Source organism: Astatotilapia calliptera, chromosome 16 (genome assembly GCF_964374335.1).
Source record: "Astatotilapia calliptera chromosome 16, fAstCal68.1, whole genome shotgun sequence".
Classification (NCBI taxonomy): Eukaryota; Metazoa; Chordata; class Actinopteri; order Cichliformes; family Cichlidae; genus Astatotilapia; species Astatotilapia calliptera.
In genome coordinates this window covers 2813905-2836249 of record NC_137437.1, presented here as the reverse complement: position 1 = coordinate 2836249, position 22345 = coordinate 2813905, and the positions used below count along the sequence as shown (strand labels likewise).

General features: G+C 40.0%; 2 protein-coding genes across 3 annotated transcripts; both read left to right on the top strand.

Moving 5' to 3' along the window:
• The first annotated feature begins 3490 nt into the window (after window positions 1-3490).
• Window positions 3491-11202, top strand: nmi (N-myc (and STAT) interactor). 2 transcript variants are annotated; one of them, XM_026145731.2, is made up of 9 exons: window positions 3491-3689; window positions 3786-3848; window positions 5326-5484; window positions 5582-5698; window positions 6265-6436; window positions 7237-7343; window positions 8450-8636; window positions 8772-8875; window positions 10251-11202. In XM_026145731.2, the coding sequence occupies exons 1-9, from the start codon at window positions 3651-3653 to the stop codon at window positions 10458-10460; spliced, it is 1158 nt and encodes a 385-aa protein (XP_026001516.1). In that variant the 5' UTR covers window positions 3491-3650; the 3' UTR covers window positions 10461-11202. The 2 variants fall into 2 exon arrangements, with proteins under 2 accessions (XP_026001516.1, XP_026001515.1); XM_026145730.2 differs by having other exon boundaries at window positions 3501-3689; window positions 3783-3848.
• Window positions 11203-15639: 4437 nt separating this feature from the next.
• On the top strand, window positions 15640-22119 carry mmadhcb (metabolism of cobalamin associated Db). The gene is made up of 8 exons (XM_026145577.2): window positions 15640-15830; window positions 16995-17044; window positions 18691-18835; window positions 19114-19331; window positions 20019-20127; window positions 20253-20383; window positions 20811-20897; window positions 21814-22119. Exons 2-8 carry the CDS (start codon window positions 17036-17038, stop codon window positions 22006-22008), a joined length of 894 nt encoding a protein of 297 aa, XP_026001362.1. The 5' UTR covers window positions 15640-15830; window positions 16995-17035; the 3' UTR covers window positions 22009-22119.
• Window positions 22120-22345: the final 226 nt, after the last annotated feature.

Here is a 22345-nt window from a genome sequence, read left to right as displayed (position 1 = left end):
TGTGAAACACTGACGCAGACAAGCCCTGCACAATTCCAAGCAGAACTACTTATAATACCAGACAGTCAATAATGGCAATGAGTACATGTTTTGGAGAAACTCCCACACAAACAAAGAAAGAGCAATACTGAGACTGTTAAAGACAGCAGGTTATGATCGTAATAAACTGCGCTTCAACAAAATTCTCCCTCTGTTAACATTTGTGTTGTTCACAGTAACTCAGTGTATAAATTAAATCATACAGAGAGTAGACTGCTGGGGTTACTGTAATAACCACACAGGCTTCCAGCTGTTTAGGGCCTCGGCCGGCTTCGTTTTTGCTCACAGCCCTCAAAGACCGGATGTGTTTGGTTGATTTTTAAGTTTTCTGGGAGTTATCAGGTTTGTTCTCCACACTGTCAAGTAAAGTTAGAAGCTGGTATAACATTTGCTTTTATTTTAAATTAATTTTAAAAAATATTCTTTTTTTTTTTTTTTTGGCCTGTCCCATTTGGTTCTTTAGCCATCAGAATTGTTGTCTGAAGACCAACAAGGATACCCAATGGATTTACTTTGCCAAATGGATCATCGTGGTAGGTTTGAGTACACAGACCGTCCACTGGACGCCGTTAACTTGCCCACCCTCAAGGCCCTATATATATGTGTGTGTTATGAGAGTGTAAGTAATGTGGATGTCTAAGTTGTGAGATAAAATTGAGGCACAGGTGGCCAGAAGGAGACAGAGAGGGGGGGAATGTCTCCCCTGCACCCTTGTGCAACATATTCATTTAAATGAAATGTGTTTTCCTTCTTTGTAAAAAATTAACATTTATCATGTTTTCATTGGCCAATTCTGACCAATCTTAAGAGTCCATTTCACACATTATCTTTAAACTCTGCTGTGCAACCTCTGAACCATGAAGGAACTTTCCTTAAATTTCTATTGCTGTATCTTGTAACACTGGCATGATGTTTGCAGCCTCCTGTTGTGTATGAGATGTTTGAAGTGAATAAAAAAGGGAAAAGAAAAATCTGTCATTTCGAGTGTGGGTTTTTTTCTAGATTTTATTTTTACAGTATAAATATTTTACTTATGGCAGCACAGTATGTGGGTAACAGGTTATCATGAGGATGAAGTCACTTACTGCTGCAAATAAGATTTTCTGTTGAAAGCAACAGACTCCTCCTGTTCTATTTTGTCCTTGAAAGCAGAGGCAGTTTTATTAAGACATTTTAATTAATTTACAGCACAGAGTGCCTCTCTCTCTCTGCTGATATGAGTTAATGGAGCTCACCCACCAGTCTGTTTTTCTCGCTTCCTCTCATCTATATGACAGTAATCTTTAAATAAGATATTTATATATCAATCTAATATTTATTTAATTACACTTTTGATTCCAGTGTTTAAGTGATTGGATTGTCTATATTGGTCTTCACAATCCACAGCAAAAATAATAATGAAAGGTGGGGTATTGTTTCTTTTACACATGCACCTATAAAAATCAAAGCAGTAGTATCAAAAACATTAACTCAGCACAGATGACTCTGTTTCATGGAAAAATGGCACTGCCTAAAGCAGCAGGTACACCACCTGGAATAATAAGTGTAATAAGAAAAAGTGTGTAGTCAGCACTTTGTGTAGATGTCTCAAAGTTGGGAGCACAGTGCCAAAACTCTGTCCTAAAAGTTTTCTCTCAGTCTTCATAATGAGGGTTTTGAGGCAAGCTCCACTGATTATGATAGTAATATTGCGATCTTCATGAAATGAACTGAGCTGTCTTTGACTTTGACCATGACTTACTCACCTGTAGTGTGTAAAGACACCACTAAAGCTGAACTGAACTGCTGCATTTGACTTGCTATCTTTTCAGTTTTCCTTCCATTGCTTTCACAGTAACTTCCAATGTGTGTTACAAAGTAGCTGCTTACACATAACCATCCAGGAAACTGACTTCTTTAGACTGTGCCACTCTGAGCAGTAACAGATGAGCTTATTGACTTCTTATTTGTTGTTACTTCTGTAACATATTTACTTCTGAAAAAAAAACGTCAACATTGTTCCTCCTGTGTGGCAGCAGAGAAGCAGACGTGAGCTTTACCAGAAGAAATTTTGCTGTAAAGTGCAGCCTGGAGCTGCAGAAGCAGCACATGTGTGAAGCACGAGCAGAATAAAAGAAAGGCTATGTGAACAGCTGAACAGTTTCCAGGGTCTCCCCATAACAGCCAGTGATACAAATATAAATTTGTTGTTTTTTATCAAAAAATTGATAAATAACTCTAACAATGTCTTATATTTTAGACTCCTGAGAGTAGCCACCCTTTGCTTTGTTTTTGCTGCAAACCCTCGGCCTTCTCTTAATGAGCCTCATTATACTGTCACCTGAGAGTCATGGTTCTGGGTCATGTTGACCCAGCATTCTGAGTTTCTTGTGTTTCGGTGTTAATTTGTAGTATGTTTATGTTTTAGGTTCATCAGTAGTCTTAAGTCTCGTCTGTTTTGAATTTCTTATATTCTTATATTGCCTGCTTTCTAGCCTGAATATGTCTTACAAGTATTTTGTCATCCAGAAAGAGTAATATTTCAGACACCGCCACTCTGCGTTCCTCCGTCTCGTTTGAGCTTTGGACGAAATGCATACTGGGATGTTTGCCTGGGTTTAGCTACAGTAGCCAGTGAGCTGATGGTGACCAAAACAGCCAATGAGAATTTTTTCATCCAAGTCTGTGATTTTTTGGTTTTGTGGCACAAATATAACACTGTACAGATAGAGTTGAGCGTGCAGGGGCAGAGATGTTGAGAGCGTGAGCAACACATTGCGAGCAGGTCCGCAGAGATCTGAGCAAGAGCAAATGCAAAAACTGAGCGAGAGGGGCTGCTATTGTGTGTGTATATGGATAATAGCAAACACTGAAATACATTTTTTGTATGCAGCAATGAATTTTGTTCACTCAAATTTAGATTTTCCTTGCTCAGGAATAAATTTCTCCTCAAAATGCAACACTTGTACTCGCAATTTCTTTTTACGTGTGCTCAATTTTTTTTTAATGTGCGCTCAGAATAGTGACACAAAAATAATGCCATAGTCTTTGACCTCTGTGTCCCCCCCTGTGCGTTTGTGTTTATGTGTGCATGTGTGTCCTTGTGTCTTGTTTCCCTTTTCTGTTTTCATGTTTCTCTTCTTTCATTCCATGTTCCCCCGTCTATGGATTCTTTAGGTAACATATTGGTAACATATTTAAAATAAAATACATGTACAAAAAATGAGTAAAATCGTTTTGGGTTTTTTGTAAAAACATTGCTTTTATTTGTTTGTATAATTAATTGGGTTAAGACTTTTATACAAATTTTTAGCCACAAAATTGCGTGTTATCTGGCGAACATGTTTTGTCCTTTATCTAAAGAATCAGTAGCTTCTCACACACACGAGCCGTTTTTATTAATTTATTTGTTTAACTGTGAACTTGTGTCGCAGTTGGTCTTCCATACAGGAAGCTCGTCACACCAGGCTGTAACTTTCACTTTTGATTTGGAGCTGTTTGCCGCACAACAGGGGCACTTTGTTTTTTCTGACTTCGACAGAAAAGAGGCAGTGCAGCCACAGCTGGCTGATTTTTGGATCGTAGCTACTAAGTGAAGTTTTCATATCTGTTTCTTTTCTGTCAATCAGATCATGGCTGAGGTCTTCGGCAGTCGATCGCTAAATGATAAGGTGAGTAATAATCTGTTCGTCTGTTTGCTTGTTTTAGCCCGTCTAAGAAGAAACAAGTGCTCCACAGTTAACGATGTCTTTCTTTCTTGGCAGAAGGAAGGAGGCCTGGATAAAGACGGTGAACTAAAGGAGGCCAGGCGAGAGTTGGAGGAATGGAAGGTAGGCCGGTGTGAAGTCGCGCAGCGTTTTAGTTCAATAGTAAAATAAGTTCACGACCGTCAGAATAAATTTATGAGAAAACGCAGAAAGCTGACAACTGCTCAGCCGGAAATGTCTTCATCCTCCGTTTATAGAAGAAGGTGGTTTGTTTACTGAGTACTGTGAGTGATCTGAGTGATTTAAATAGTAATTACAGTTCTCAGATCTCTTATTTAAGTCGAGATGCAATCCTGCATCGTGAATGCAAGTCCGGAACTAAGTATGTTCTACAAATAAACGTACTAGACTGAAAAGCCTGAGAGAATCTATCTAAATGCCCATATTATAATAGATGTCATTATTTCCATTGATATACATTTATTAGCATTGAGACATCATTGGATACATTTTATTTACGCATTTGAGCTTAAAGTTAAATGGTTACTTATATTTGGTTGCACAGAAGATGCAGTTTGCAGTAAACAGGGAGAAACCATAAAGCAGCTCATTTCAGCAAGTGAAAGTCAGACGGAATGGGCTCAGGCAACATTCCATAGGGTGTAGCTGTAGGTCTATATTTGCTCAACTAAAAACTATTTTGATGGCTCACACTTTAGCAAACGAGGCGCAGGTGAAGTGAGCACAACCAAAAATGAATAAACAGTCTTTTTGTCTTTTGTTTGGGGGAAAGATTGGTCATAGTTTGTGAAGGGCAGAACCATTATCTTGTGAAACCTACACAATTGCAATGATCAGTACAGATCTTGATTAGTGATTGCTCAGGAACCTGTTTATATAGAAATAAATAAAGATACATAAGGTTAATGTCAACTAAAATACAGGCATACAACACCAGGGGGATGCAGCACGAATACTGAGTTTCATCAGTGAGTCAAGTGCACAACATTGTTTAGGATTTCTCTTTTAAATTTATATCAAATTGATATAAATGCTTCAGTTCTTCCATTTTTTCCTCGCCTTGTAATCGGAAGGTTGCCGGTTCGAGCCCTGGCTTGGACAGTCTTGGTCGTTGTGTCCTTGGCCAAGACACTTCACCCATTGCCTACTGGTGGTGGTCAGAGGGCCCGGTGGCGCCAGTGTCCGGCAGCCTCGCCTCTGTCAGTGCGCCCCAGGGTGGCTGTAGTTACAATGTAGCTGCCATCACCAGTGTGTGAATGTGTGCGTGAATGGGTGGATGACTGGATATGTAAAGCGCTTTGGGGTCCTTAGGGACTAGTAAAGCGCTATACAAATACAGGCCATTTACCATTTACCATAAAGACAAAAACTAAGTAAAGCTTTGTTTCTCTTCCAGTTCTGTACTTTTCTTACTTATCAGCAGTGGTATTATATCATTCAGAATGACTTGAGTATATTTGGCCATGTTTAAATATCTGTCAGTGAGAGAATAATTTTATTTGAGCAGCTTGTAGTCTCTTTGTAGACTGCCCACAGCTCCAGTTGTATTCTCTCTGAACACCACCTATTGCTCTTAAAGGCTAGATTCGAAAAAGCGGATGATGTGAAAGCCAGGCTGATACTGGAAAAGCTGACGGAAGATGATGCCAAGACAAATGCACAGCAGGAGATGAACGCTTGTGTCAAAAACCAACAGAAGACCCAGGATGAATTTAATGAAAGCATGAGAACAGTTCAGGTACACTTATTGTCATCTGTGTAACATCTACACTACACTCAGAGAAACTGAGAGTACATAACTCTCACCAAATATTCCACTTTATTCTTTTCCATAGGATGAAATCCAGAAGCTGACTAGATACAATCAAGATTTGCTGGAGAAACTGAAGAGATGTCAGGATGAACTGGAGGCTAAGAAGACAGAGTCCCGCAAGTTAAAGCAGAAATTCAAGGTAAAAACCAGGAACACTTTCAGATCTGTCCATCTGCTCACATTTTTACGTACACTAATCACGGGCATTAATGTGATGGTAATTATGGGATTTCCACACATTATAAATACATCACCAAACATATCCAGATGTCTCTTAGCAAGTTGCATGTTGATGAGTTATTTTGAGATGGCAGCAAATTTACACTGTTATACAGGCTGTAGACTGTTACATTGTATCAAAGTGTCATATCTTCAGTGTTGTCCCATGAAACTATATTACAAAATATTTACATAAATGTGAGGGGTGTACTCACTTTTGTGAGATACTGCATAGACGTACAGGCTCGTATATATTCTTTTGAGTGTGTGTGGATTCAATTCAAACTTGTGCATCCAATCCCTGTTTTTAAAATTCCTTCAAGAGCTATGCTCTACAGTCATTCCACCCTGTGAAAGGCAGTTCACGGCCCCAAATAAAACTGTGACATTCATGTTCCTGATCAGCGGACACAAACGCCTGACCACAGCTGTATACACATTGAAACAGATAACGGCCTGTAACTCTGTATTGTCCCATCTGTCCAGATCTACGCCCAGATCCCAGACACAGAGGTGAAATTTATTTCTCCGAATAAAGAGACAAGGGAAGAGGGTGACGAGGACAGTCAGCCAATCAGAGGAGTGTTTACCATCAGCCAGAGAGCTGCTGTGCTTCTGCAGGGAGGACAGGCTCTCATCACCTTTGAGGAGGAGAAAGGTAGACGTCATTTGACTTCAGTACTCTATATGGTTCATTCTTACTTATGTTAATGTTAATAAAACCAAAAATAAGGAGTCCTCATGGTTTTCCATGCTTTGCTGTGTAAGATATTTATACAATGACAGTTTGCACTGTCACTTGGAAAAAGACACATACAAGACAGTTAAATGCTCAAGTGAAAAAACAGCATTTCAATTTCAGATATTAAATATGAAATTATGATTTCTTATTTTTAATATCACCTGAAAAAAGCAATTTAAATGAAGACAGACAGACGCGTTTTTTGGAGGTGTGGTCGTAAACTTTGGATCAGCTGTAAAACAGCCTGTTTCACTTTAAGCGTTATTTTCAGTACATTTCATGCTCAAGAAAATGTTTTGTCTCACTCCCATGGCTTCTTGTGGCATGCTGTAGCTCTAATTGGAACCTTGTGAAGATCCAACCATGCAAATTATGATTTTTACGCCATTTTCCAAGTGGTCTTAAACGTTTGATTGGGACCGTATCTGAAACTGCCACACGAATGTTCATCTCTTTAGTTTAACGTACATCATGTCAGCATAAAAAGATCAGATCAAAAATCTCTGCAACAACAGCTATAATAAAATCAAACACTTGAGAGACAAGAATAAAGAGACAATGTCAGCCTATCATAGTGTGTCTATAGACAGATTATTCTGTGATCAACCTGCTTAGCATGTCAAAATGAACCCGATCATGACTCAGACCTTACAACATGGAGTTCTCAGTACAACTGCAAATGATACACATCTTTTTGTCATATTCTTGGTGTGCAGTGGCTCGCCAGATCCTGAAAATTGCCAAGTGCTCTGTGTCCTGTGAGAACAGCAGTTTGGACGTGAAGCCGAGAAGAATCACCATGGATCCTGCTGTGAAGTTTGAGGTAGATGCTGCAACAGTATCATCGGGTTTTTTATGCTTCAGTTAGAAAATGAAGCCTCATGTTTCAAAATGAAAAAGCAACTAGAGCCTTATTTTTTATGTTGACTGTGTCTCTAGTTTCCTGTCTATAGTTTGTACAGTTGTAACACTGTCAGGTCATTCAAATCTGTCCACAGAGTAGGAGTGAGACAGTACACCTCTCCAGGGTTACTTATTGCTGTGATGACACACAGAGAATACTTTCCTAAAAATACTTCTTAACTAAAGCCAAAAAACTTTGGCTTTAGTTAAGACCCTAACAATACAGAACTAGATCCATCCTGAGTCATTCCCATGGAAAATATGGCCTTCTGTGTGTGTGTGTGTGTGTGTGTGTGTGTGTGTGTGTGTGTGTGTGTGTGTGCGGCAGGGTCAGAATTAACAAATTAAAACAGGAAGTAACTAAACAAGGAACACAGGAACGTAAACTTGACACCGAGAACACAAAAGAGCAGGAAAAATGACCTCCTGGGACAAACAACAACTAGAACTACAACCTAATATCCAGAAAATGGAAAATGAAGCTGGAATGTGAAAACCTAAGTGACAACATAAAGAACATACTATACAGTAAATATAATAATTAATAAAACAAAAATAATAAACTCAAAGCATGAGGTCAGCAAACAGATATATAGGACTGCTTTCTTCCACTTATAATTTTTTTATATTTATATATATATATATAATTTTAAAATCCTCACAAACCCTTGAATAATCAGGCCCCAACTTATCTTAAAGACCTCATAGTACCATATACCAAAGTACATCACTTTGCTCTCAGTCTGCTGGTGTATTTGTAGTTCCTAGGACATTTAAAAGAAGAATGGGAGGCAGAGCCTTCAGCTCCCACTTTGGATTTGTGAGACAGACACTATCTCTACTTTTAAGATTAGGCTTAAAACTTTCCTTTTGGATGAAGCATATCGTTAGGGCTGGACCAGGTGACCCTGACTCCTACTTTAGTTATGCTGCAATAGGTGTAGACTGCTGGGGGACTATGTTACACTGAGTGTTGTTTTGTAATGATCAACACCCTGTAAACAGTGTGTGTTCACACCGATGTAGGTCCACCTTGACGTTTCCAGAAAGGAGCTGAAAGTTTCCAACGTCCCTGATGTCATGCCAGAAGAGAGAATGAAAGACCGACTGGAAATTAGTTTCTCCAGGCCCAGTAGAGGAGGAGGAGAGGTGGAGAAAGTGGAGTATGACAAGAACACTGGGACTGGGTGTGTCACATTTCTCCAACCTGGAGGTAAAACTCTATAAGATAATTGTGCGACATTACACATTATTCTTAGTTAGTTGTTCTAAGTTATTCTGTATCATTACAATAGTTGTAGCCAAGCTAAGTATGTTAATGCTCAAATGTATGTGCATTTGTGTGCAGTTACTGAGAGCCTTGTCCTGAGGGGAAGGTACGACGTCGAGCTGGACACTGAGGTAAAGGTGCAGGTTGGACCTATTTACGAATACCAGCTGCGCAGATTTCAGGTAAGTTACAGCACTGAGACTAAAAGCACTTTGTTAACTTAGTTAAAAGCACAATTTATCACTTGTACAAAATTTAACTGGACAGGCTGCCAGTCTGTTGCAGGACTGACACAGAGACACAGGCAACATTCATGCTCACATTTTAGACCGGGAGTCTCTTTGGAGTCACCAGTGCATGCCTTTGGACTGTTGGAGCACACAGGGGCCCACGCAGAGAGGCCCCACACTGGCAGTTTACCTTTAATTCCCAAGCTGACGCTTTCAAACCTCTTTATTTTTCAAAATACAAAATATTAAAAAAAAATGTATTTATGACTCAGAAAACTATACTTACCAAACCCCACATACCTTTAAAGGTCATGCTACTAATGGGAATCACTAACTCAATTAACAAAATAGCCATTGCTGCTGGATAATTCCTTTCTTTTACTTAGCCTAGTCGTCAGAATCCACAACATGTCATGAAACTAATTTCTTAAAATTTCACCAACAGAGACATATGGAGAAATTTTTCCTGTTTATTTTAATATTAACATTAACCAATAAAACCTCTACATTTAGGGAGGCTGTGTCTTTTTGCAATTATGTAAATGCATCCATGCAAGTTTAATGAAAGATAGTTATTTCACTTTAGCACTAAAAATGCTTAACTGGTATAAAACTTTGCATTCAGTTGCCTTCAGATTAAACAAGAATACTTCTAGAAAAAATAGTTATATTTTACTTCAAGCTATCTTAGTATTTGTTTTTTGAGGATTTTTAAGTTGTATTGAGAGCTGATGGGGTGTTACGCACACCACAGGTGCGGCTACCAAGTTTAAATCTTAGTGACCGAGACATCAAGTCAAGGTCAGAGATCAAGTTTTCTGAAATGCCATAACTTGAGAACAGGGTGGCGTAGGATTTTGAAATTGATACTATGGGTGTGTCAACTATGACAGTGAGGACTAACACTGGCAGTTGCAAGTCTTCTTTAAATTTAAAAGCCTTTTTTTGTTACATAGTCATTGTGTATTATGACTTAAAACATTCATAATACATAATTATTATGGCTATAGTAAAATAATTATTCTCTGACAAAAATATGTAATTATTTCACAACTTGTAACAAACATATAATTATAGAAATATTATATTATAACATGTAAGTGTCAGTATTTGCATTTTTAAATTTTTTTGCAATTACTAAGTCTGTAGAAAAACAGTGTTAGCGGGCTTTCTTATGTGTTCAAATACACACGCGCCTACATGACTAAGTCTTAACGACACCCCCCACCCCCACACACAAGTTGTTCTAAAACTTGTGTGTGTTGTTGTAAAAGTTGTTAAAAGTTTGCAGAGCAACAATAAAGCAAATTTTTATGATTTATTTCAGACCTTTTGCGGCTGTCCGAAGCGAACCATCCTCCTGGATGACATTCAGGACATGGTTGATGAGGAAGACCTCCAGGACCATCTGGAAATCCATTTTCAGAAGCCCAGCAACAGTGGTGGTGAAATAGAGAGCATCAAGTACATCGCTAAACCGAAAGTCCTGCAGGCCTTTCTCTGTGAGAGCACAGAGGAGAAGGACGACAGTCTGTGAACCACCATGAACTGTCCTCTAATACATATATGACATGTAAGACGAGCTCCACCTGTATTAAAGTATATTTCTAATCATTTCCAAATGTCTTGCTCAACCTGAAGTGATACATTGTAGAGATTTCATTTATTTGCTCTCCTGCTGGGTTAATCGGGACGATACTTTATCTCTGTGCATTTAATACATTTGATTACAATCTTCCATGTGGTAAAGTTGGGGGTGTTTGAGTTATGTTAAAAGATAAATCCAAGAAATTCTGAATATCACTTGAAAAAGAACCTGTGTGATATTTTATGCAGTCAGTCAGTAAAATTAATGACAACCTACACAAAGACAGTACTGTCTTTGTTCTTATAAGAACATGTAAACACTGGGATGGGTAGTAGGCTGATAGTAGGCTGAAAGCCTCACATCTCATTATCTAATCACTTATTTTAGTCAGAGAATTGTATTTCCTTTAGTTAATGTAACTAACTGTAAATCTGGGATGTCAGAAGACAAACGTGTAATGTGCTGGATGACATGATATTTTCTGTTGGTAAATTACCACTTGAGAGGTGAGAACTGCAGTTTTATTACAGCTATCTCTGAGCTAGTTGGCTTGCCCTTTTTAGCTCTATAAACCTGCAAAGGAAGCTTTCAGACACACCGTCATCCTGTGTAAAAAGAAAATCCTCGCAATTTGAACTAGTACCTCAACTGTCTTCTATGCTGTGCTTAATAAAGTTAATGAATCCTGAAAGAGTAACATGAGTTATATTTGTTATGTTGTGGCAGCTGCATTGGTAACCACAGTGTTAGCACTGCTGCCAGAGTCACATGTTGTTTTATTGTGGCTCCTGGCTGGGCAGCATGATCATTAGCACATTATTAGTTGTTGCCTCACACCACTGTTCCCTCTGTAAATGGTAAATGGACCGCTTCTCATATAGAGCTTTAACTGACCACTCAAAGTCATTCACCCATTCATACAAGAACGTCTTTCTAAGCTCTTTCCAACATTCATGCACATTTATATTCCAGTGGCTGCTTTGGAAGCAACTTGGGGTTAGTATCTTGTCCATGGATATCTGACATGCAGACCAACCTTCTTATTAGTAGGCTTCTGTCTTCCTCCCACATTCCAAGATCGTGCATGGACTAGGTTCATTGTGAGTAAATGTTAATTTTATTCATATATCACATTTCATTACACATAAACTCATAAAACCTCGTGTAGGTCTACGATGACTCAAACAAAAGAAAACAGTAAACTGTGCAGAAAAACAGAATCAACTTTCTGGGAACCTTTCATAACATTTTTATGAGAAACTACTGTCCCCAAAGTTATATGGTCATATACTTTGAACCCAGAAACAGGGTAACTATGTGAGAATGCTGTTTGTTGATTACAGTTCAGCGTTTAACACGATAGTGCCCTGCAGACTGTTCACAAAGCTCAGGGATCTGGGAGTCAACAGCCGTCTGTGTGCATGGGTGTTGGACTTCCTCACTGGCAGAACTCAGGTGGTGAGGGTGGGTAGATGCGTCTCTAACAGCATCACCATCAACACAGGAGCACCACAGGGGTGTGTCCTCTCGCCACTGCTCTCCCCCCACTTCAGGACATTTACGCCAGGAGGTGCTGGACTAGAGCAGCGCAGATACTGAAGGACCCGTCCCATCCTGGCAACTAACTGCTCCAACTTCTGCAATCAGGCAGAAGGTTCCACACCATCCGGGCAAGGACAGAGAGGCTCAAGAGGAGCTTTTATCCTCAGGCCATCCGTGTGTTGAATCATGCCCCTCTCTTTTTTGCACAGTCGAGGAGTGTATCAGGTCCCATTACACTGCGTGTTATATCTGTATAACCATGCATGTGACAAATAAAGAACCTTGAATCTTGAAATATTTGGAAATTGACATACTTAGCCCTTGTCACCCAGTAACAGCTGGGACTGGCTCAAATAAGCTCAGGCTCTAGGAATATTTAGGGGTGGATTTTGAGCAACAGCTATACAGCTATGAAAGCCATTAGGAATCACGAGAATTTAACTTCTGATTGTTTACCAGAGGAGAGCAGTGGATGAGGTAGTGATCCACTAGAGAAGGAGTTGGTTAACGAAAAGGAAAATGGTTGGAATACAGTGAACAGTAGTAAGAAATGTTGGAGACATACAGCGGCTTGCAAAAGTATTCGCCCCCCTTGAACTTTTCCACATTTTGTCACATTACAGCCACAAACATAAATCAATTTTATTGGAATTCCACGTGAAAGACCAACACAAAGTGGTGCACACGTGAGAAGTGGAACGAAAATCAGACATGATTCAAAACATTTTTTACAAATACTTTTACTTTGTAGAACCAGCTTTTGCTGCAATTACAGCTGCCAGTCTTTTAGGGTCTGTCTCTACCAGCTTTGTACATCTACAGACTGAAATCTTTGCTCATTCTTCTTTGCAAAACAGCTCCAGCTCAGTCAGATTAGATGGACAGCATTTGTGAACAGCAGTTTTCAGATCTTGCCACAGATTCTCGATTGGATTTAGACACCAGACAAGTCAAGGATAAAGATATTGATGTGCTGTGTTAGTTTTCTGCCACACATAGCGTTTTGCATTTTGGCCAAAAAGTTCCATGTTGGTCTCATCTGACCAGAGCAGCTTCTTCCACATGTTTGCTGTGTCCCCACATGGCTTGTGGCAAACTGCAAACGGGACTTCTTATGGTTTTTTGTTAACAACGGCTTTCTTCTTGCCACTCTTCCATAAAGACCAACTTTGTGCAGTGCACGACTAATAGTTGTCCTGTGGACAGATTCCCCCACCTGAGCTGTAGATCTCTGCAGCTCGTCCAGAGTCACCATGGGCCTCTTGGCTGCATTTCTGATCAGCGCTCTCCTTGTTCGGCCTGTGAGTTTAGGTGGACGGCCTTGTCTTGGTAGGTTTACAGTTGTGCCATACTCCTTCCATTTCTGAATGATTGCTTGAACAGTGCTCCGTGGGATGTTCAAGGCTTGGGAAATCTTTTTTTAGCCTAAGCCTGCTTTAAATGTCTCAATATCTTTATCCTTGACTTGTCTGGTGTCTAAATCCAATCGAGAATCTGTGGCAAGATCTGAAAACTGCTGTTCACAAACGCTGTCCATCTAATCTGACTGAGCTGGAGCTGTTTTGCAAAGAAGAATGAGCAAAGATTTCAGTCTGTAGATGTGCAAAGCTGGTAGAGACAGACCCTAAAAGACTGGCAGCTGTAATTGCAGCAAAAGGTGGTTCAACAAAGTATTGACTCAGGGGGCTGAACAATTACCACACCCCACTTTTCAGTTATTTATTTGTAAAAACTGTTTGGAATCATGTATGATTTTGGTTCCACTTCTCACGTGTGCACCACTTTGTGTTGGTCTTTCACGTGGAATTCCAATAAAACTGATTCATGTTTGTGGCTGTAATGTGACAAAATGTGGAAAAGTTCAAGGGAGACGAATACTTTTGCAAGCCACTGTAAGTTGCAAAAGGTATCCTTAAATACAGATGGCACTGATAGTGATCAGAGTAGCGCTGCATCGAGGAAGCAGAATGAGGAATCCAAGGTAATAATTAAACTCTCTCAGGAAGGTGCTTGATTGAGGACAGAAATATGTTTTTGGAGTCATTTCTGGTGTACCAACAGCTGTTTCAGCTGAACAAGTCAAAGGAAATATAATAGGATCCAAGGTTATCGAGGCACAGTGCTTAAAAACTCTGAGAGAAATGTGACAGTGTAGCTGTAATTTAAAAATTTATGGAGGAAAGGCTACCATCCAAACTTTTTTCATTAGTTATATGAATTAGGATGTTCAGCCTTATATTCCCCCTCCCTTGGTTTGCTTTAAATGCCAAAGATATGGGCATGTCACTGGAGGTGGACACGAGTATGGTAAATGTGAAAAAGAGCAAAGTTAAAGTGGTGCAATTGCGGAGGTGAGCATATCTCAGCTTTTCGTGGTTATGAGGCAAGTAAAAGGGCAGCAGAGATCCAGAGAGTAAAATCCATTGATGGCATGCATAAGCAGAAAAGAAGCTTTGGTTATGAACAAAAATGATTTTGTGCTATTTATGGAGGCTGTAATAAACTGCACCACTCAAACAGACAAGAAAACTGAAAAAATCCAAATAATTGTGAAGACTACAGACCTGGGAATCACGGGTCTGTGTGGGAGACAGCTCAGGAAATGCTGAGTGGTAGAAATCCTAGCTCACAGCCAGGAGGAGGCAGTTCATTGTGGTCCTAAATATTCTGCAGTGGGATGCTTGAAGTCTTATTGCTAATGGGCAGGAACTAAAACAGTATCTCATCTGCAAAGAAAACCTTGTGTAATATGGAAACATGGATAAAAGCAGAGTGGTACTTTGTTTATAAATGAATATACAGCTATGAAGAATGATACAAAAGAAGGTGGTGGCCACATTTGTGTGAACTGGAATATGATATAGATTAGTCAGTGTAAATATAGAGCACAAGACAATCACAGTTAAGGTTTGGATGGAGGAAGATGAGGCAGTAATGATCAACTACTATAAATTATGTAAAAAGATCACTGGGGACATATTAAACACTATAGGTGTTTAATATGTAGGTGTAGGGTGTAGGTGTTCCCTACACATGGGTCTAGGGAAAATAATATGTTGTGGGGATTTTAATGCACTTTCTGGGGAAGCAGATGCACAGATGAAAATGATTCATGCACTGAGGATTCAAATCCTTTGAATTTGGCAGAAGCACTGGGATATCAGCGATACAGGAATTGATTTCTGCAACATTCAGATACATTTCGGTCACGGTCACAAAATAGTGAAATAACAATTACCCATCTCAGGATAGGTCATACAGGGCTTAATAAAACACTACAGCTAATAGGCAAGCACCCAATGGGATTGTGTGCCCACTGCAAAAAAATGGAATCTGCTCAGCATGTACTGTTAGTATGCCGGGCTTGTGTCCTGGACAGGAAGACGTTAATAGGAGGAGCTGAAGATTCATTCCACTGTAGAAACCCTGCTTGGAAAGGCACTGTCTCACATCTATGGCCAACTGTTGAAAGTTGTGATAAGAAAGGGTTCAATACTGCAGATTTTTTTTTTTATTCCCAATATTCCAAGTTCCTGATTCACACTCCTGTCCAGGAGGGGGCGGTAATGCACCTCTAAGCTCATTTGAAACTAAAACGAAGAACCCCCCCCCCCTTCCCCCGAGGTCAAAGCCAGAAATGTTGTTAGAGTGAGTTGCCCGCGTTCATTTGGACAGTGTCTTCATGTTTTCAAAGGTCGACTGTTTTTCTACGATTTTGTGGAAGTATAAATAGGAACAAACTAACGCAGTCATCTGGTTTGGACTTGTTAAAATCCTGTAAGTTATGTTCTGCTCTTGTTAGCTTATCAGCAGATAGCGTTTCTTACTAAAATGTATCGGTTGTCATACCGCTGTGAGGATAAACCGTGTGAAACGTGCTATTACACTCACTAGAAGTTCCCAGATGTATCTAAAGCCGAAAGATTACAGTAGTTAACTGGTTTTACTTTAACTGGTTAGATTTGTTTACACATTCAATCCGCAGATTCGTCATATTTACCGATTGGTCGACTCTGTGTGCAAATCTGTCTCGGAGTTTGACAAGATTAAAGGACTCTCTCCATCTCCAGCTGGTGCAAATGCAGATTTCAATATTATCAATATTATCTGCTGACAACAATGAGATTATTTTAATTTATCAAACAGCTTCCGCTTGATGTCGTACCTCCGTGTTTCAAATCATGAGCTGACATTTTGCCCTCGACACACTCCTGAATAGCTCGACGATGTGTCGAGTTCACCTGCACACACCTGTTCGCTCCGTCAGCTGCTGGTTTAGGAAACACGCCCACGTTTGACATCGGGAGCTTTCTGCTCAGTATAACGAAACATCGCAAAGAATAAAAGCATCTTTGTGAAGTAGCTGTAGTGGGATCAACCTTTTATCTATAAATAGCTAAAATAGCTTTTATTCTCCTAATCAAAATCCCGGTGCCTTGAACTCTTGCAGATTTCTTTTTAATTTGTAAAATAATGCTAATGTTTGTTTCCCCATACATCACCTGGCATAAGTTGTTTTTCACATTACCATCGGCTATCCTAGGCTACCAACAGTGTGTTTCTCAAACCACGATTGCTTCTTAAGATGCTTACATCCAGCTATTTAAGCAGATCAGTGGCAGAGCTATGCTATTGACGTACATTGATACCAATCCAGTCAGTGGATTTCCATCCATCCGGGGCCAAGTCGTGGGGGCAGCAGTCCACTTAGCTATGCAAACATGCCTCATCTTTGATTAGGATTGCTGGACTTCAGAGTGGCTTATATGATTCATACATAACTTCCTTAATTCTGATTCAAAAAGAATAGATGAGATTTAAAAGGAGTGAAGCAGACTGAGCAGCGGATCAGTCAGGATGGTGTGGTAGTCGTACAGCGTTTCTTCTGTGATGAATTTGTTTGGAAATGTTTCCTGATGACACAGTCTTGGACTCTTACAGAGACTTCACTGGATACTGCAGATAATCAGAAGCACGCTAGGATGACCAGTGTAAGTTTGTCAAACAACAGTTTGTAATATTCTCATCTTATTCTGATGTTAATGCTCTGCAGTGATCACCATCACAGAGCACCACTGTAAACACTGAATAACGTGAAATATTTCTTTCTATTTTAAATTTATTGCATAGTTCTCACATTTATGTTTTAGATACAAACATTTGTAATATTATACGAAGATAACCCGAGTAAATACAAAATGTAATTGGGGTATTTTTTTCAACCTGCTGGATAGACGAGTATGTGAATGTGATAACCAGAGAACGAGGTGATGTAGGGAGCTTCAGTTTGATGCCAGACCACCTCTGTTTGTTTTTGAATAAACTTAATAACTGGTTGGACTGTTTGCAATAAACGGCCATTAATGTTTGACATTCCTGTAGAGACACTTTGGAGAATTATTTTAACTTGGCAACTTTAGAGGGTATTTCAGTATGAATGGCCTGTTTAACACCACGCCACAGCATCTTCAGATTAAAGTCTGAACTTTGTCTAAGCACTTCAGTTTTTTTTAGTTTTTTTTATTCATTTATTAAAATGGGAATTTTTCACATCACTGTCCTGCTGCATAACCCAAGTGTGCTTGAGCTACAGGGTACAAACTTATGGCTGGACTTCAGGATTGTAGGATTTTCTGGTTGAGAGCAAAATTCATGTATCCATCAATTAACACTACCACCACGTTTGACTGTTGATATGTTTTTTTTTCTGTTCTCTATATGTAATGAGACCTTCCAAAAGGTTACATTTCTGCCTTGGGACCCTCATGTCATTGTTGAAACTCTGACCTGAGGCAGATGAAGCTTGCAGTTCCTGGATGAGTCATTGATCACTCCTGGAAAAACTTTGTTAGAATCCCAAAACCTTTGTATCACTTTCCAAACTGACAGATGACAAGATGAAGCTGTAAACCAGGGGTCTCAAACTCCAGTCCTCGACGGCCGGTGTCCTGCAACCTTTCCATGTGTCCCTGTTGCAACACACCTGAATGCAATTAGTAGGTCATTAGCAAGAGTATAGAACTGAAGTTGCTGAAGTGGCAACCTCTAACCCTACTCAAGTAAATGTAAGTGTTAAGGAAAATACACTTTTAACAGTACATTTATTGCACCATGTTCATTCACTCATGAACTGCTGTAACATGAATGAAATGGCTGAATTGCCACCTCAGCATGCAGTCAGGTTGCTTGCGAATGATCTACTAATTGTATTCAGGTGTGTTGCGTCAGGGACACATGGAAAAGTTGCAGGACACCGGAGCTCGAGGCCCCTGCTGTAAACCTTTGACCATGTAGACCAGGGGTGTCGAACTCCAGGCCTCGAGGGCCGGTGTCCTGCAGGTTTTAGATCTCACACTGGGTCAACACACCTGAATCAAATGATCAGTTCATTACCAGGCCTCTGGAGAACTTCAAGAGATATTGAGGAGGTCATTTAGCCATTTGAATCAGCTGTGTTGGATCAAGGACACATTTAAAACCTGCAGGACACCGGCCCTTGAGGCCTGGAGTTTGACACCTGTGATGTAGACCTTTGGTGGTGTTTCAGGTGTCTGAGTTCAGCAGCATTATTATTATTGTTATTATTAGTACCTGAGAGACTGCCATTTACAGTTGTACTGTTTGTTTGCATGTGCAGGTGCTTTGCAGCAGAAGCAGGTTGGTAAGTTACCTTCCAGGGCTCCATGTGTTGGTGTATCGTGTGGCTGGAGGCAGAGCCTTCCCTGCTGCTGATTCTTCAGGCTTAAATGAGCCCGCTTTGGCCACTTCTCACTCTGCTAAAGGTATGGCCTTATTTTAAGTTTATACATTTGAACATTAATTAACTACAACATGTTTTTCTAGTCAGTAATTTAATCTAATGCATCTTATGTATAGATTAGGTATTAGGTATAGACCTAATAACACAAAATAAGTTGAGATATACGGAGGTTGACACAGAGTCGTTACCTCGGACTCTGATGAAGTGATATTGGCGTTGACCAAAATTTGTAATTTCTTATTTCTTTGTGTAAACTCAGTTTGTGTGCATGCTACTTTTCTTTGTTATGTTGTGCTTAAGGACTGCAGACACTACGGCCTGATGACATAATGGCGCCGTTCGGGCCCCAGGACCAGCGCTTCCTGCTGCCCGGTAATGTGGGCTTTGACTGCCAGCTGGAAGGATTGACAGAGCAACAGAAGAGCCTGACAGACAAAATGCTACCAGATGTGTTGTCTGCTCCATCCTGCTATCAGAAGCATGAGTGGCTTCTAGCCCAGTCTGTTAGAGAGCTCTCTGTAAGTCCAATGAGAACCTTATGAATGTTTTTAATAATCAAAACAAATATGGACCAAACTATGCTGTGTTATTACTACTAATGTTAATCTTGCTACAAATTTCACAAACACTGGTGCAATTAAATAAATGTCAGAGGAATTTTATGTTGAAGTATGTATAGATTATCAATGAATAATCATATGCAGGGATAGCTCAGTAGGTAGAGTGGTTGCCCCATGATTGGAAGGTCGGGGGTTTGATTCCCCTGAACGGCTACCCTGAGGTACCCCTACGTCCCTACACACTGCTCCTCGGTGGCTGCCCACTGCTTCACTGGCTGAATGGGTTAAATGCAGAGGAGTCATTTCCCTACGCGGACTAACACAAGCACGTACACATGTTTAAGATAAAATGATGTGTGACATTTTTTTTATGCATTTTTAATCAGTCAAAAATGAACTTTTCATTGGAGTGTGGTGTGGACTTAGTGGTGCTAACAAGTGTAAAAAATGTAACGCTAGCCAATCGTGGGTGTGACATGATTCATGCAGCCAGACCTCCAGCATCCGTCTGAATATTTTAGAATGAAGAGACATTAAAACAGTGTATGCTGAAACTATATCCAGGTTTTGTATCGTTGGCGTTGTTGCTCATACGCTGAGAGTGGTGACATTCGCTTTTCTGACAGCTGTGTTTTTCTTTCTTAGAACAAGGGCAATCCTGCGTCCTCTGGCAAAGTCAGCACAGCTGAACAGTACTTTGACAACTCGAGAGTAGAGTGTGCCACACAGGCGTGTCCTGAACTCTTAAAGAAAGGTACATCGCTGTAACTGCATCCTTCATACATTTATTTTTCAGCCTTGCATAACTTTGAAATTGCTTGTATTTCTCATGAGAAGCTGTGTTCCTGTCTAATGCGAGTGTTTCCTAATTATAAACAGATTTCCAGTCAATGTTTCCTGAAGCTCCATCCTGTGGTATGATGGTTGTCACGGTTACCCAGAAGACGCAGAACGATATGGCGTCATGGTCTGCTGAGGTGGAAGATGAGAGAGAGCAGATGCTTGACAAGGTTAAATGCTAAGCTGAGCTGTTTTACATGTCTTACACTATAATAAGACATCACAGGGTTTCTCCCTACATTATCACAGCAAGTACTCAGAATAAATAAATGTAAGTGTTATTTTAGAAACCTTTTACAACAGCTAAGCACTGCAAATATTAGAGGTCTGTAAAAGAAACACTGATGAGCTGAAGAGTTTATTAGAAAAGCTGTCCACCTCTGGAGAACTACAGAAACTGCATTATATGAGATGTTACTAATGTTAAAAACAGTAGTAGCACATCCATGTAGTACATCCCATCTGTAGTGTGAAAAGAAGTGAAAATGAAACGGATAATAAATGCGTGAGTTTCATTGAGAAAGGGGAGGAGACACTTTATTATTTATTTTACAGTAATTAATGAAGTAATTAATGATTGTGGTGTCTGCTGTGTAGTTTGTTGCAGGTGCACGGGAGATCTGCTGTGCGCTGCAGCGAGAAGGATTCTGGGCAGACTTCATCGACCCATCGTCAGGCCTCGCTGTAAGTTATCTCTGACTCTGCCTGTCAACAACTGTTCAGTGTTTTTATGATATTTTATCACAATAACAACAAATGAAATGGCTGATTGGGTGTAGACATCACATGGCATCAAATGACAAAGTATAAATCTGAGAAATCTGTTAGAAGCTCATGTTTACATGGAATTAACTCTGAATTAGCCACGATCAGCACAGTCAAGATGCAGGTAGCTGTCTGTGACAGATGCATTTAGATATGCAGTTACAGTGTGGCGCTTTTAGTGATTCCTTTAAATTCTTCTTTTTATCTTCAGGTATTTTGTCTTTGGTGCATACATTTAGATTTATTTGGAGTTTTCTGAAATAAGCACATGATCAAATGTAAACACGTCCATTGGAGGCTGCACCATGATTCTGGTTAGATATTTGGTCACCAGACAGAAGCTGATGTATTTGCTTTTCTGGCACAGGCGTGACTTTGTGCTTAACTTCACATGTTTCAGTAGGTTTGAAGACAGGACATCATAAAAGCTGTTTCTAAGTCCACAGCTAGCTTGGCAGGCCGCTGCCTTTCTGGATTGTTCCACAGTCATTCAGCTGCAGAATAACAAACCTTCAAAGTAACTGTCCCTGGGCTGGTATTTAAGGGTGATTCATTGTGGCAGTGCGCTGTGTGTATAACAAATGTACATTTCTGCAGAAGAAAACTGGTGAAAATTTCTTGGAAGCTGTAATGTTGGCAGGACAAACTTGTGCAGACAGCGGTGTGCAATTGCAACTCCCCATCCCCCACCCAACACACACACACACACACACACACACACACACACACACACACACACACACACACACTATAGATAGAGACTATTGTTGCTTTTCAGGCGATGGTCTTGATCAGATAACTGTCTCATATTTGTGTGTCCCTTCTTATTTCTCAGTACTTTGGCCCGTACACCAACAACACACTGTATGAGACAGATGACCGATACCGTCACCTGGGCTTTCAGATTGAGGACCTGGGCTGCTGCAAAGTGATCCGACACTCGTTGTGGGGGACACATGCTTTTGTAGGGACAATATTCACCAGCGCACCACCTGATACTCCTACTATGAAGACGTTGCAGGGTAGATGAACACAGGCTCTGGGATACCGAGTGTAATATGCCTCAACACTAACAGAGTGGTTAGTGGTTTTGACCATATCTGTAATCATATTAAAGCTTAAATAATGCTGACACCACAAAGCTTGTGAATGTTTTGTCTTTGAAATTAGTCATTTATAGAATGACCCATTCAATAAATGAATAACCGTTGTATTAATTACCTTGGCTGCCCTTTTAACCGCAGTTGTGTTAAACCATTTTTCTGCTGTACTTAGTAGAGTTTGAAGATATTGCGCTGCTGCACAAAGAGACAAGTTCTCAGAAGATAGTTTTCCGGTTTATCAGCCTCAATTTTTCTTAAGAAAAA